Source organism: Chiloscyllium plagiosum, unplaced genomic scaffold (genome assembly GCF_037043375.1).
Source record: "Chiloscyllium plagiosum isolate Xiang-an unplaced genomic scaffold, Cpla_swu_hap1 HiC_scaffold_21, whole genome shotgun sequence".
Lineage (NCBI taxonomy): Eukaryota > Metazoa > Chordata > Chondrichthyes > Orectolobiformes > Hemiscylliidae > Chiloscyllium > Chiloscyllium plagiosum.
The window spans coordinates 9,023,027-9,039,559 of record NW_028270159.1 but is presented as its reverse complement, the minus strand read 5'-3'; the positions used below and the strand labels follow the sequence as shown (position 1 = coordinate 9,039,559).

The following is a 16,533-nucleotide window of genomic DNA, read 5'->3' as shown; positions in this document are numbered from 1 at the left end:
TATTTACAGGGAGTCCCTGTGGGGGGGGGAGTGTGTCAGTATTTACAGAGGGTCCCCAGGGGAGTGTGTCAGTATTTACAGGGAGTCCCCGGGGGGGGAGTGTATCAGTATTTACAGGGAGTCCCCGGGGGGAGTGTGTCAGTATTTAAAGGGAGTCCCCGGGGGGAGTGTGTCAGTATTTACAGGGAGTCCCCGGGGGGAGTGTGTCAGTATTTAAAGGGAGTCCCCGGGGGGAGTGTGTCAGTATTTACAGGGGGTCCCCGGGGAGTGTGTCAGTATTTACAGGGAGTCCCTGTGGGGGGGGGATTGTGTCAGTATTTACAGGGAGTCCCCGGGGGGAGTTTGTCAGTATTTAAAGGGATTCCCCAGGGGGGAGTTTGTCAGTATTTACAGGGAGTCCCTGTGGGGGGGGGAGTGTGTCAGTATTTAAAGGGGGTCCCTGGGGGAGTGTGTCAGTATTTAAAGGGATTCCCCAGGGGGGAGTTTGTCAGTATTTACAGGGAGTCCCCGGGGGGAGTGTGTCAGTATTTACAGGGAGTCCCCGGGGGGAGTGTGTCAGTATTTACAGGGAGTCCCCGGGGGGAGTGTGTCAGTATTTACAGATGTCCCTGGGGGGAATGTGTCAGTATTTACAGGGAGTCCCCGGGGGGGGAGTGTGTTAGTATTTACAGAGGGTCCCCGGGGGAGTGTGTCAGTATTTACAGGGGGTCCCCGGGGACTGTGTCAGTATTTACAGGGGGTCCCCGGGGACTGTGTCAGTATTTACAGGGAGTCCCTGGGGGGGAGTGTGTCAGTATTTACAGGGAGTCCCCGGGGACTGTGTCAGTATTTACAGGGAGTCCCTGGGGGGGAGTGTGTCAGTATTTACAGGGAGTCCCCGGGGAGGGAGTGTGTCAGTATTTACAGGGAGTCCCCGGGGGAGTGTGTCAGTATTTACAGGGAGTCCCCGGGGACTGTGTCAGTATTTACAGGGAGTCCCCGGGGGGAGTGTGTCAGTATTTACAGGGGGTCCCCGGGGACTGTGTCAGTATTTACAGGGAGTCCCTGGGGGGGAGTGTGTCAGTATTTACAGGGAGTCCCTGTGGGGGGGAGTGTATCAGTATTTACAGGGAGTCCCCGAGGGGAGTGTGTCAGTATTTACAGGGAGTCCCCGTGGGAGTGTGTCAGTATTTACAGGGAGTCCCTGTGGGGGGGGGGGAGTGTGTCAGTATTTACTGGGGGTCCCCGGGGAGTGTGTCAGTATTTACGGGGAGTCCTCAGGGAGAGAATATCGGTATTTACTGGGAATTCCCAGGGAGTGTGTCAGTATTTACAGGGAGTCCCTGGGGGGAGTGTGTCAGTATTTACAGGGAGTCCCTGTGGGGGGCGGAATGTGTCAGTATTTACAGAGGGTCCCCGGGGGAGTGTGTCAGTATTTACAGGGAGTCCCTGTGGGGGGGAGTGTATCAGTATTTACAGGGAGTCCCCGAGGGGAGTGTGTCAGTATTTACAGGGAGTCCCCGGGGGGGGGGGGAGTGTGTCAGTATTTACAGAGGGTCCCCGGGGGAGTGTGTCAGTATTTACAGAGGGTCCCCGGGGGAGTGTGTCAGTATTTACAGGGAGTCCCCGGGGGGAGTGTGTCAGCATTTACAGAGGGTCCCCGGGGGAGCGTGTCAGTATTTACAGGGAGTCCCCGGGGGGGAGTGTGTCAGTATTTATAGGGGGTCCCCGGGGGGGAGTGTGTCAGTATTTAAAGGGAGTCCCCGGGGGGGGAGTGTGTCAGTATTTACAGGGGGTCCCCGGGGAGTGTGTCAGTATTTACAGGGAGTCCCCGGGGGGGAGTGTGTCAGTATTTACAGGGAGTCCCCGGGGGGGGGGGGAGTGTGTCAGTATTTACAGGGAGTCCCCGGGGGGGAGTGTGTCAGTATTTACAGGGAGTCCCCGGGGGGAGAGTGTGTCAGTATTTACAGGGTGTCCCCGGGGGGGAGTGTGTCAGTATTTACAGGGAGTCCCCGGGGGGGAGTGTGTCAGTATTTACAGGGAGTCCCCGGGGGGGGGAGTGTGTCAGTATTTACAGGGGGTCCCCGGGGGGAGGGGGGAGTGTGTCAGTATTTAAAGGGAGTCCCCGGGGGGAGTGTGTCAGTATTTAAAGGGAGTCCCCGGGGGGAGTGTGTCAGTATTTACAGGGGTCCCCGGGGGAGTGTGTCAGTATTTACAGGGGGTCCCCGGGGAGTGTGTCAGTATTTACAGGGGGTCCCGGGGGAGTGTGTCAGTATTTACAGGGACTCCCTGTGGGGGGGGGGAGTGTGTCAGTATTTACAGGGACTCCCTGTGGGGGGGGAGTGTGTCAGTATTTAAAGGGAGTCCCTGGGGGGGAAGTGTGTCAGTATTTACAGGGGGGTCCCCGGGGGGGAGTGTGTCAGTATTTACAGGGGGTCCCCGGGGAGTGTGTCAGTATTTACAGGGAGTCCCCGGGGGGGGAGTGTGTCAGTATTTACAGGGAGTCCCCGGGGAGTGTGTCAGTATTTACAGGGAGTCCCCGGGGGGGGAGTGTGTCAGTATTTACAGGGGGTCCCCGGGGGGGAGTGTGTCAGTATTTACAGGGGGTCCCCGGGGAGTGTGTCAATATTTACAGGGGGTACCCGGGGGGGGGGGGGGGGGGGAGTGTGTCAGTATTTACAGGGACTCCCTGTGGGGGGGGGGGAGTGTGTCAGTATTTACAGGGACTCCCTGTGGGGGGGGAGTGTGTCAGTATTTACAGAGGGTCCCCGAGGGAGTGTGTCAGTATTTACAGGGAGTACCTGGGGGAGTGTGTCAGTATTTACAGGGACTCCCTGTGGGGGGGGAGTGTTTCAGTATTTAAAGGGAGTCCCTGGGGGGGAAGTGTGTCAGTATTTACAGGGGGGTCCCCGGGGGGGAGTGTGTCAGTATTTACAGGGGGTCCCCGGGGAGTGTGTCAGTATTTACAGGGAGTCCCCGGGGGGGGAGTGTGTCAGTATTTACAGGGAGTCCCCGGGGAGTGTGTCAGTATTTACAGGGAGTCCCCGGGGGGGGAGTGTGTCAGTATTTACAGGGGGTCCCCGGGGGGGAGTGTGTCAGTATTTACAGGGGGTCCCCGGGGAGTGTGTCAATATTTACAGGGGGTACCCGGGGGGAGTGTGTCAGTATTTACAGGGAGTCCCCGGGGGGGGGGGAGTGTGTCAGTATTTAAAGGGAGTCCCCGGGGGGGAGTGTGTCAGTATTTACAGGAAGTCCCCGGGGGGGGAGTGTGTCAGTATTTACAGGGAGTCCCCGGGGGAGTGTGTCAGTATTTACAGGGTGTCCCCGGGGGGGAGTGTGTCAGTATTTACAGGGTGTCCCCGGGGGGGAGTGTGTCAGTATTTACAGAGAGTCCCCGGGGGGGGAGTGTGTCAGTATTTACAGGGAGTCCCCGGGGAAGTGTGTCAGTATTTACAGGGTGTCCCCGGGGGGGAGTGTGTCAGTGTTTACAGGGAGTCCCCGGGGGAGTGTGTCAGTATTTACAGAGAGTCCCCGGGGGAGTGTGTCAGTGTTTACAGGGAGTCCCCGGGGGAGTGTGTCAGTATTTACAGAGAGTCCCCGGGGGAGTGCGTCAGTATTTACAGGGTGTCCCCGGGGGGGAGTGTGTCAGTATTTACAGGGAGTCCCCGGGGGGGAGTGTGTCAGTATTTACAGGGAGTCCCCGGGGGGGGAGTGTGTCAGTATTTACAGGGAGTCCCCGGGGGGGGAGTGTGTCAGTATTTACAGGGAGTCCCCGGGGGAGTGTGTCAGTATTTACAGGGTGTCCCCGGGGGGGAGTGTGTCAGTATTTACAGGGTGTCCCCGGGGGGGAGTGTGTCAGTATTTACAGAGAGTCCCCGGGGGAGTGTGTCAGTATTTACAGGGAGTCCCCGGGGGGGGGGAGTGTGTCAGTATTTACAGGGAGTCCCCGGGGGAGTGTGTCAGTATTTACAGGGTGTCCCCGGGGGGGGGAGTGTGTCAGTATTTACAGGGAGTCCCCGGGGGGAGTGTGTCAGTATTTAAAGGGAGTCCCCGGGGGGAGTGTGTCAGTATTTACAGGGAGTCCCCGGGGGGAGTGTGTCAGTATTTAAAGGGAGTCCCCGGGGGGAGTGTGTCAGTATTTACAGGGGGTCCCCGGGGAGTGTGTCAGTATTTACAGGGAGTCCCTGTGGGGGGGGGATTGTGTCAGTATTTACAGGGAGTCCCCGGGGGGAGTTTGTCAGTATTTAAAGGGATTCCCCAGGGGGGAGTTTGTCAGTATTTACAGGGAGTCCCTGTGGGGGGGGGAGTGTGTCAGTATTTAAAGGGGGTCCCTGGGGGAGTGTGTCAGTATTTAAAGGGATTCCCCAGGGGGGAGTTTGTCAGTATTTACAGGGAGTCCCCGGGGGGAGTGTGTCAGTATTTACAGGGAGTCCCCGGGGGGAGTGTGTCAGTATTTACAGGGAGTCCCCGGGGGGAGTGTGTCAGTATTTACAGATGTCCCTGGGGGGAATGTGTCAGTATTTACAGGGAGTCCCCGGGGGGGGAGTGTGTTAGTATTTACAGAGGGTCCCCGGGGGAGTGTGTCAGTATTTACAGGGGGTCCCCGGGGACTGTGTCAGTATTTACAGGGGGTCCCCGGGGACTGTGTCAGTATTTACAGGGAGTCCCTGGGGGGGAGTGTGTCAGTATTTACAGGGAGTCCCCGGGGGAGTGTGTCAGTATTTACAGGGAGTCCCCGGGGAGGGAGTGTGTCAGTATTTACAGGGAGTCCCCGGGGGAGTTTGTCAGTATTTACAGGGAGTCCCCGGGGACTGTGTCAGTATTTACAGGGAGTCCCCGGGGGGAGTGTGTCAGTATTTACAGGGGGTCCCCGGGGACTGTGTCAGTATTTACAGGGAGTCCCTGGGGGGGAGTGTGTCAGTATTTACAGGGAGTCCCTGGGGGGGAGTGTGTCAGTATTTACAGGGAGTCCCTGTGGGGGGGAGTGTATCAGTATTTACAGGGAGTCCCCGAGGGGAGTGTGTCAGTATTTACAGGGAGTCCCCGTGGGAGTGTGTCAGTATTTACAGGGAGTCCCTGTGGGGGGGGGGGAGTGTGTCAGTATTTACTGGGGGTCCCCGGGGAGTGTGTCAGTATTTACGGGGAGTCCTCAGGGAGAGAATATCGGTATTTACTGGGAATTCCCAGGGAGTGTGTCAGTATTTACAGGGAGTCCCTGGGGGGAGTGTGTCAGTATTTACAGGGAGTCCCTGTGGGGGGCGGAATGTGTCAGTATTTACAGAGGGTCCCCGGGGGAGTGTGTCAGTATTTACAGGGAGTCCCTGTGGGGGGGAGTGTATCAGTATTTACAGGGAGTCCCCGAGGGGAGTGTGTCAGTATTTACAGGGAGTCCCCGGGGGGGGGGGAGTGTGTCAGTATTTACAGAGGGTCCCCGGGGGAGTGTGTCAGTATTTACAGAGGGTCCCCGGGGGAGTGTGTCAGTATTTACAGGGAGTCCCCGGGGGGAGTGTGTCAGCATTTACAGAGGGTCCCCGGGGGAGCGTGTCAGTATTTACAGGGAGTCCCCGGGGGGGAGTGTGTCAGTATTTATAGGGGGTCCCCGGGGGGGAGTGTGTCAGTATTTAAAGGGAGTCCCCGGGTGGGGAGTGTGTCAGTATTTACAGGGGGTCCCCGGGGAGTGTGTCAGTATTTACAGGGAGTCCCCGGGGGGGAGTGTGTCAGTATTTACAGGGAGTCCCCGGGGGGGGGGGAGTGTGTCAGTATTTACAGGGAGTCCCCGGGGGGGGGGGAGTGTGTCAGTATTTACAGGGAGTCCCCGGGGGGAGAGTGTGTCAGTATTTACAGGGTGTCCCCGGGGGGGAGTGTGTCAGTATTTACAGGGAGTCCCCGGGGGGGAGTGTGTCAGTATTTACAGGGAGTCCCCGGGGGGGGGAGTGTGTCAGTATTTACAGGGGGTCCCCGGGGGGAGGGGGGAGTGTGTCAGTATTTAAAGGGAGTCCCCGGGGGGAGTGTGTCAGTATTTAAAGGGAGTCCCCGGGGGGAGTGTGTCAGTATTTACAGGGGGTCCCCGGGGGAGTGTGTCAGTATTTACAGGGGGTCCCCGGGGGAGTGTGTCAGTATTTACAGGGGGTCCCCGGGGGAGTGTGTCAGTATTTACAGGGACTCCCTGTGGGGGGGGGGGAGTGTGTCAGTATTTACAGGGACTCCCTGTGGGGGGGGAGTGTGTCAGTATTTACAGGGGGGTCCCCGGGGGGGAGTGTGTCAGTATTTACAGGGGGTCCCCGGGGAGTGTGTCAGTATTTACAGGGAGTCCCCGGGGGGGGAGTGTGTCAGTATTTACAGGGAGTCCCCGGGGAGTGTGTCAGTATTTACAGGGAGTCCCCGGGGGGGGAGTGTGTCAGTATTTACAGGGGGTCCCCGGGGGGGAGTGTGTCAGTATTTACAGGGGGTCCCCGGGGAGTGTGTCAATATTTACAGGGGGTACCCGGGGGGGGGGGGGGGGGGGAGTGTGTCAGTATTTACAGGGACTCCCTGTGGGGGGGGGGGAGTGTGTCAGTATTTACAGGGACTCCCTGTGGGGGGGGAGTGTGTCAGTATTTACAGAGGGTCCCCGAGGGAGTGTGTCAGTATTTACAGGGAGTACCTGGGGGAGTGTGTCAGTATTTACAGGGACTCCCTGTGGGGGGGGAGTGTTTCAGTATTTAAAGGGAGTCCCTGGGGGGGAAGTGTGTCAGTATTTACAGGGGGGTCCCCGGGGGGGAGTGTGTCAGTATTTACAGGGGGTCCCCGGGGAGTGTGTCAGTATTTACAGGGAGTCCCCGGGGGGGGAGTGTGTCAGTATTTACAGGGAGTCCCCGGGGAGTGTGTCAGTATTTACAGGGAGTCCCCGGGGGGGGAGTGTGTCAGTATTTACAGGGGGTCCCCGGGGGGGAGTGTGTCAGTATTTACAGGGGGTCCCCGGGGAGTGTGTCAATATTTACAGGGGGTACCCGGGGGGGGGGGGGGGGGGGGGGGGGAGTGTGTCAGTATTTACAGGGAGTCCCCGGGGGGGGGGGAGTGTGTCAGTATTTAAAGGGAGTCCCCGGGGGGGAGTGTGTCAGTATTTACAGGAAGTCCCCGGGGGGGGAGTGTGTCAGTATTTACAGGGAGTCCCCGGGGGAGTGTGTCAGTATTTACAGGGTGTCCCCGGGGGGGAGTGTGTCAGTATTTACAGGGTGTCCCCGGGGGGGAGTGTGTCAGTATTTACAGAGAGTCCCCGGGGGGGGAGTGTGTCAGTATTTACAGGGAGTCCCCGGGGGAGTGTGTCAGTATTTACAGGGTGTCCCCGGGGGGGAGTGTGTCAGTGTTTACAGGGAGTCCCCGGGGGAGTGTGTCAGTATTTACAGAGAGTCCCCGGGGGAGTGTGTCAGTGTTTACAGGGAGTCCCCGGGGGAGTGTGTCAGTATTTACAGAGAGTCCCCGGGGGAGTGTGTCAGTATTTACAGGGTGTCCCCGGGGGGGAGTGTGTCAGTATTTACAGGGAGTCCCCGGGGGGGAGTGTGTCAGTATTTACAGGGAGTCCCCGGGGGGGGAGTGTGTCAGTATTTACAGGGAGTCCCCGGGGGGGGAGTGTGTCAGTATTTACAGGGAGTCCCCGGGGGAGTGTGTCAGTATTTACAGGGTGTCCCCGGGGGGGAGTGTGTCAGTATTTACAGGGTGTCCCCGGGGGGGAGTGTGTCAGTATTTACAGAGAGTCCCCGGGGGAGTGTGTCAGTATTTACAGGGAGTCCCCGGGGGGGGGGAGTGTGTCAGTATTTACAGGGAGTCCCCGGGGGAGTGTGTCAGTATTTACAGGGTGTCCCCGGGGGGGGGAGTGTGTCAGTATTTACAGGGGGTCCCCGGGGGAGTGTGTCAGTATTTAAAGGGATTCCCCAGGGGGGAGTGTGTCAGTATTTACAGGGAGTCCCCGGGGGGAGTGTGTCAGTATTTACAGGGGGTCCCCGGGGGAGTGTGTCAGTATTTAAAGGGATTCCCCAGGGGGGAGTGTATCAGTATTTACAGGGAGTCCCCGGGGGGAGTGTGTCAGTATTTACAGGGGGGTCCCTGGGGGGAGTGTATCAGTATTTACAGGGAGTCCCTAGGGGGAGTGTATCAGTATTTACAGGGGGTCTCCCCAGTGTGGGCGGTTGGGGAGTGTGTCAGTATTTACAGGGGTTTCTGCAATGGGAATAATGCTTTTCAATGTCAGAGTGCTGCCATCTCCTGGGGAAGAGTGTCCACTCTAAATACTGACACACTTTCAGGCACTGCTTTGTTTACTGAAAGCATTTCATATCGACATCGAACAACACATAATTGAGCCAGAACTGCACTAAAATCTGCTGGTGTCTGGTAATCCCAGGGTCAGGATCACCATCCTGTTGATGTACCTTGTGTCCCACTCCTGTTATTAATGTTTTAATATCACAAATGTCAAATTGAAGACATAGAAAGGATGTTTCCTCTTGTGGGGCAGGAATGTGCAGTCATAGTTTTAGGATAAGGTACAGCAGATTTAAAACAGAGATGAGAAGAAATTACTTCCCTCAAAGGCTTGTGAATGTGTGGAATTCACTCCCCCAGAGTGTTGTGGGTTCTTGGACACAGAGTAGTATTAAGGATGAGCTGGACAAATGTTTAATTAGTAAAGGGCTATGGGGAACAGGCAGGAAAATGGAGTTGTGGCCAAGGTTGGATCAGCCATGATCATGTTAAATGGTGAAGCAGGCTTGACGGGCTGAATGGCCTACTCCTGCTCCTAATTCTTCTGTTCTTATGTCTTCTTACTTGTGACTGTTTGAGGTTTGAGGTGTGTTCCTCTTTTCCTGCAGGTGTTCACAGTATCAAGATTGCCCGTGGGCAGAAGGTGAGTTGGTCCCCATTCTCTCCAATACACTCTGCTGCACCATGGTTAGATGACAAGGACCTAACCCCCAGACCATCTCAGTCTGGACTGCGTCCGGGGGGCTTGGGGCTACATTCACTAAACAATCATCGTCTTGAAAGTCAGTGCCACTTTATTCCCCACAGTAGTTTGTGATAAAATCTGGAGGCTCCTGTGAAATGCGTTGGAATTCTCTCTGTCCAGGTTTGTCTAGAACAGGGCGAGGTGATTGACCCCCTGGTAAATGCCAGCCCCAAGTGCTCCAAGTGATGATTTAGCTTTATGACCCACCCTGGTGATTGGATACTGAAGGGGTTCCACCTTTCAGATATGACATTAAACCAATGGTCCCATCTGGATGGGTGTAACAGATCCCCTGGCAACATTCAGTAGAAGAGCAGGTGAGTACTACCTGGTATCCTGGTGAACATTAATCCTAAAGGCACTGAACTGGATTATTTAGTCACCATCTGCTTGTGGGAGCTTGCTGGGTGCAAATTGGCTGAAGCATTTCCTACATCACAATGCTGCAAAATGGACCTCATTGACTGCAAAATGCTTCGGGATCCCTCAAGGTCATGAAAGGCGTTAGATAAATGCAAGCTCTTTTCTTGTTTTGACGAAGGCAGTCAGTGAAAGGCAGGGCAACAAGGATCAGGGGCTGTCAGTCAGAGCGAAGAAGGTTTTGTTGAAGGAATTTGGAGGATGGGTTTGGAGATGTAACAAGTGTTGCTGTAATTCAGGTTTAAAATGATCAAGTAACAGCAATACACCAAGGATGCTGGAGTTCGGAAATAAAAACAGGAAGTACTGGAGAAACTCAGCAGGTGTGGCAGCAAGTGCGGAGAGAGAAACAGAGAGAACGTTTTGAGTCGGATATGACTCTTCAGAACACATTTCTCCAGCATATTCTGTTTTACACTAAAACAATGATGCTCCATTGAAAGACGGCAAGCCAGATTTTGGTGGGAAAATTGCAGCATGCTAACTATACACAAAACTACTAACGGGTGACTTGACCAGCATTTATAGAAGATTGTAAGAGACTTTAATTTATGTCACTCCCCCATTATCAGTACAACTAACAACACACTACTCTCAACCTCCTGTTATTCTTAGGAGCTTGCTACAACTCTACATTAAACACATGTCAATCAATTTCTCCAGCCCAGAAGGTGACAATTTTAAGTGTTTCACTCTCCTTCCTGGAGATGGTAAAGTGTTATTAATGATTTACTTTATACAGGCAATCTCCAAGTTGCAAACAGGTTCTGTTCTTGAGTCCATTCGCAAGTTCATTTGGACACAATTTGGAACACAATGCAGGACAATGTAAAGTAGCAGTTCGTAAAAATAAGAAAACATTTATATGTTGAATCTTTAAAATTACACCCCTGTCTGGGATCATGTTTGTAAATCTGAGATCCCTGGTACAAATTTTTAAATTTTGTTTTCTATTATCCCTTTCTGTTTCTGTTTTTTATTCTCTCCCTCTAATTCCAGTTAATTTTTTCCTCTCACTGATTCTGAATTTACTTTAATTCACCTATTTTCCTCTCTCTTCTTTTCAGTCACAACCTACAGAGACAAACTGCTGTCTCGCATTCCCTGAGATCCTAGTTGTCCCGTTTGCCTTGTTGTAGCTTCCACTCCTGTACAGCACAAAACATTTTCAGGTGAAGGCTGCAGGTGGCTCCCTGTAAGGTGTCCTGACCAGTAACATCCAGTCCTTTCTCTATGTCCCTCAGACCCTGACCTACCAATAAACCCCCTCAACAAGAACCACTTTGGAATCAGAGTTTCTGCTCTTCAAAAACAGAAATTGCTGGAAAAGCTCAGCATCTGTGGAGAGAAATCAGAGTTAATGTTTTAGGTCTAGTGACCCTTTCTTAGAAATGAAACGTTAATTCTGACTCCTCTCCACAGCTGCTGCCAGACCTGCTGAGCTTTTCCAGCAGTTTCTGTTTTTGTTTCTGATTTGCAGCATCTGCAGTCCTTTTGGGTTTTTATTTCAATTCTCCTCCTGGTTTTCATATCCCTCCCTGAAAAGCCACATCAAAACTTTTTCACACAGCAAGTGGTTTGTGTCTGGAATGCACTGCCTGGAGGTACACTTCCTGATGAAGGGCTTATGTCCTGAAATGTTGACTCTCCTGCTCCTCGGATGCTGCCTGGCCTGCTGTGCTTTTCCAGTGCCACACTTTTCGACTCTGACTCTCCACCATCTGCAGTCCCCTCTTTCTCCCTCCCTGCCTGGAGATGTGATCAGGGCAGAGTTAACTGAGGCATGCCGGAGGGTATTATTTAAATATGGGAGAAAGCAGGGGGACGGCAGTAAAACACGATGCTCATTTGAAGGGCTGGTTCAGCCACCATGGGCTGAATTGTTGTGATTTGATTTTATTGCCAAGGGCACTCAAGTACAAAAGTACAGGAGTACAGTGAGAAGTGTATAATGTCATCACACAAGGCACCATCTTAGGGACAAGTAGCCAGGTACAGAATCATAACAACAAGGTAGAAAGAAAGAACTAAGTTAAAAGTTGAACATTGCAAGAATTATAGTACAGTGTAAAGCATACAAAATAAGGTGAAAGGTAAACATTGCAGACCTTCTTCATTTTAAGTAGAAAATAAAGAAATAAAGCTGAAAGTTTGAATATTACAGTCTTTCTTAAATGTCTCCTTTTGTGCCATAACACATCTGTGACACTGTGTGATCTGATGGCCCAGTTTCCCATTGCAGAGTAATCTGAGCTGCCTATATGAGGGAGTGGAGTAGACTCAGTTCGGCCAGGTTAAATCCCCTCCATGTCTGGCTTTTATAAGGATGGTTGATGTGGGAGAGGGGATTGGGCTTGAAACGAACTTCACTCAGACATAATCATTCCTGTAGAAACACTGTCCCCTGGTGATCGGATGATGAATGACAGGCTCAATGTTTATTTCAGTTTTGATTGTACAGACCTTTGTGGGTAGAATCCTCTCAGCCTGGGACATCCCCTTGCATTACAAGCACTGGACAGGTCAGGGGATGGATTGGCTTGCTGACCGAGGGCCATCTTTCAGGTCCTTGAGCTTTACTGACAGCCTGCAGGAGGCAAAAGCACCACAGGAACTGTAAAACCTGCTCCCACACCTCCTCCCTCACCTCTATCCAAGGGCCTAAAGGAGCCTTCCACATCCATCAAAGTTTTACCTGCACATCCACTAATATCATTTATTGTATCCGTTGCTCCCGATGCGGTCCCCTCTACATTGGGGAGACGGGACACCTCCTAGCAGAGTGCTTTAGGGAACATCTCCGGGACACCCGCACTAATTAACCACACCGCCCTGTGGCCCAACATTTCAACTCCCCCTCCCACTCTGCCGAGGACATGGAGGTCCTGGGCCTCCTTCACCCCCACTCCCTCACCACCAGACGCCTGGAGGAAGAACGCCTCATCTTCCGCCTCAGAACACTTCAACCCCAGGGCATCAATGTGGACTTCAACAGTTTCCTCATTTCCCCTTCCCCCACTTCACCCTAGTTCTAAACTTCCAGCTCAGCACTGTCCCCATGACTTGTCTGGACTTGTCCTACCTACCTATCTCCTTTTCCACCTATCCACTCCACCCTCTCCTCCCTGACCTATCACCTTCATCCCCTCCCCCACTCACCCATTGTACTCTATGCTACTTTCTCCCCACCCCCACCCTCATCTAGCTTATCTCTCCACACTTCAGGCTCTCTGCCTTTATTCCTGATGAAGGGCTTTTGCCCGAAACGTCGATATTGAAGCTCCTTGGATGCTGCCTGAACTGCTGTGCTCTTCCAGCACCACTAATCCAGAGGAACATCACTCCGACAGAAGGCCAGTGGCTCCATACCCCATTGTTGGGGCCACAGAAAGGGCAGACCACCTTCATGTCCACAGGGAGTCCACTGGAGCTCCTTCCCCTCTGCTTCAGGGCCCCCGATATCAGTGACCACCTCATTTTGATCTTTCTGATGATACCTTCATGTTTAAGCCACACCCTCCCCCGAATTCTCCGTCCTCATCTGGGAATCTGGTGGAAGCAAAGTTAACTCCAGACAGATGCAGTGTAATGTAAATAAATGGGAGGCTATTCACTTTAGTAGCAAAAACAGGAAGGCAAATTATTATCTGAATGGGCAATAAATGCTGGCCTAGTTTGTGACACTCACATCACATGAAAAAATCTTTTAAAAATCGGGTAAAGGGGAAGTGTAAGGATACGTGGATGACCATGTCGCTGAAGGTGCAGCAAGCAGTGAAGAAAGCAAATGATATGATGGTCTTAGTGAGAGGATTTGAGTACAGGAGCAGGGCTCCCTTGCTACAATTATAAAGCCTCCTGGTGAGACCACACTTGGAATATTGCGTGCAGTTTTGGTTTCCTTCCCTGAGGAAGGATGTTCTGACTATCGAGAGAGTAGTTTTACCAGACCGATCCCTGGGATTTCAGGACTGATGTGAAATAACTCCACAGAGGCCGGTATCCTGTCACCAAGTCACCCTTTATTCACACGTGGAGAGTCATTGACACCAGCCCAGCTACCTCAGAGCCAGCTCTCAGAGTGAGCAGAACTCCTAACACTTCGGTTCTTTGTTTTTACCCCCACACTACCGCCTCACCGCGGTAGTGCTTATTTTTTCCCCAGCAGCCATGGTGTGTGTGTGCAGCTGTGAGACACAGTGAGAGACTCAAAGTGCACGAATCTTTATTCAATTTCCACCACCACAAAGATAGGAAAACACCCGGGTGGCCAGTGACAAACACTGCCCTTCACATCAAGGGACAGTGCTGTGTGATCAAAACAGTGAAGGGGAGGGTAGGGACTAAATCAAAATAGAGTTGTAGGGAGAAATGATGTATTCCACTCCCTGCGGCGCCCACCTCTCCCTGAACAACGCCAGGGTGTTGGTGGACACCGTGTGCTCCTTCTCCAAGGACACCCAGGCCCTAACGTAACCGCGGAAGAGGGGCAGGCAGTCGGCCCTAACGACCCCCTCCACGGCCCGCTGCCTGGACCTGTTGATGGCCAGTTTGGCCAGGCCCAGGAGCAGACCCACGAGGAGGTCTTCAGACCTGCCCTCCCTCTTCCATACCGGGTGCCTGAAGATCAGGAGCGTGGCACTGAAGTGCAGCCAAAAACAGAGGAGAAGGTTTTTAAGAAAATCAAAAAGGGAGTGCAAACACCCACACCCAATATACACGTGGTCCACGGACTCCACAGCGCCACAGAACAAGCAGTTGGGCTGGGAGTCCGTGAACCACCGCAATCTGCGGTTGCAGGGGACTGCTGCGTGCAGCGACACTCCTGTTCTTACTTGTCAGCCGAGGTTCCCTGATTGGATCAGGTTAGCAGCCCCAACCAGGGGAATCATATGAGGTCCACCTGCCTGACCTCGTTCCAATCACTTGAGATGTGTGAAGAGAGAGTGGATCAGTTACAGTTATATTCACAGGGGTTCAGAAGAATGAAGGGGGGGGCGGTCTCATCTGTAAAATTCTAACAGGACTAGACAGAATAAACAGAAGGACATTCCCAATGACTGGCGCTGAGGGGTGACAGTTTTTAAGGATATGGGGTAAGTTCTTCAGCATTGCGATGAGGAGAAATGTCTTCACCCAGAGAGGGGCGAGCCTGTGGAACCCATTGCCACAACAAGCAGTAGAGAGCAAAACATTGAATGTTTTCAAGACGGCGTTAGATATAGTCCTCAGGGATAAATGGATCAAAGGATACGGGGAAAAGTAAGAACAGGGGACTGAGCTGGATGATCAGCCATAATCAGTTTGAATGGTGGAGCAGGTTTGAGGGGCCGAATGGTCTCCTGCTGCTCCTGTTTTCTCTGCCTCAGCAGCAGCTGGACCTCTATGTGAGAGTACCGAGGCTCCAGAACCAGCAGCTGATAGGCCGGGAGCAACAGGAGTCCTTCTTCCTCTCCCTCAATAGGACAGCCAGCCTAGAGCCCCAAGTTACAAAGCTACCTCCTGGCTGTCAGCAAGTACAGGCCCCAGAGTCCCTCAATCCCCCCCGGGGAAAGCTGCACAACACACAGAGGGTGGTCACAGCCAAATAAACACACCTGGAGCACAATCACGGTTGTAAAATACAGCAGTTATGTCTAGCAGAAAGTGGGACTGTGCAGACTCTCAGCACAGGCTGAGAGTGAGTAGTTGGATTCAGTGAGTTGCAACTTCTTTAGTCATTAACAGAGTGTGGGAATTGCTGGCAAATATGACACTTGCTATCCATCTCTAATGTGAGAAGTTGGTGGAGAATCGCTTTCTTGAATACAACCAAGTGGCCTCTTAGCTGTTTCAGAGGGCAGGTAAGAGTTAACCACATCACTGTGGGTATGGTATGGAGTCACGTGTAGGCCAGACTGGGTAGGGATGGTTAATTTCCTTCCCTAAAGGGCATTGGTGAACCAGGTAGATTTTTATGACAATTCAGAAGTTTCTCGTTTTTTTTTGTAGACGTATTTCAATCATTCAATTTAAATGTCCCAGCCTCCACAATGAGATTTGAGATCTTGTGTCTGGAGACATAAGTCTCCGAATTACCAGCCCCAGTAACATAAGCACTGTGATACTGTTCCCATCCTTCTGAAAATAACAATTTCTTTTCTTGACAGAAGTACTTCATCATAATGCAGAGTGTCTTTTACCCTGACGAGAGAATTGTTGCCAGGTATGTTTGCACCTTTTCCAAAATGATTCTTTGAAGTCCAGTCAGTTGACTATTGTCTGGGTTTCCACCAATGGGGTTTGTCTGTATGTAAACCTCAGTGTGGGCCTTGTGCTCATGATGAAAAGGACGAAGTGTGCGACTGGCAGGTTATAAAGGTAGTTAACACAATGTTAGTGCCACAGTCTGTCAGATAACTCAACCACAAGAAGAATGAGGAGCATCTCATAGAAACCTATAACATTTTAACAGATGGGGTAAACACAGGGGAGTCCAGAACCAGGGGTCACAGTCTAAGGGTAAAGCTGCCAGAGGAAGTGGTTGGTGCGGGTACAGTTACAACATTTAAAGGCATTTGGATTGGTACATGAAAAGGAAAGGTTTGGAGGGGTATAGGCTAAATACATGAAAATGGGACTGGTTTAGTTTGGGAAACCTGGTCAGCATGGATGGGTTGGACCGAAGGGTCTATTTCCGTGCTGTCTGATTCCATCACTCAATGATTGGATTGAGATGAGGAGAAAGGGTGTTGAAGAGAGTGGGGAGCCTGTGGAATTCTCTGTCACAGAACACAGTTGAGGCCAAAACATTAAACATTTTCAGGAAGAAGTTAGATGGAGTTCTTAGGGCTAAAGGAATCAGAGGGTATGGGGAGCGAGCGGAAACTTACTTGGATGAGTTTATTGAATGGTGGAACAGGCTCGAAGGGCCGAATGGCCTACAGCTGTTCCTATTTTCTCTGTTTCTATTCTTCTGCCATTCTTCAAACTAAGAGAGTTACCAACCTGTAGATTCTGCCCTGATGTAAAGTACTAGAATTTCATTAGCTTCTCATTAATGGCTTTTTCAACTTGGGTTGTTGTCTATTACTTTCCCTTACTCCGTGCCCTATTACCCTCCCCTAATCCGAGCCCCTGAGTGACACACACAGCGCCCTGCTCAAGAA

General features: G+C 52.3%; 1 protein-coding gene across 3 annotated transcripts in view; it reads left to right on the top strand.

Moving 5' to 3' along the window:
- Positions 1–16,533, top strand: part of pip5kl1 (phosphatidylinositol-4-phosphate 5-kinase-like 1) — a 102,085-nt gene that overhangs the window by 72,684 nt on the left and 12,868 nt on the right. For all 3 annotated transcript variants that reach the window (XM_087998228.1, XM_087998227.1, XM_043720540.2), the window contains exons 6-7: positions 8,829–8,863; positions 15,535–15,590. In XM_087998228.1, coding sequence (XP_087854354.1) covers positions 8,829–8,863; positions 15,535–15,590 — 91 coding nt within the window. The remainder of the gene's footprint in view (positions 1–8,828; positions 8,864–15,534; positions 15,591–16,533) is intronic.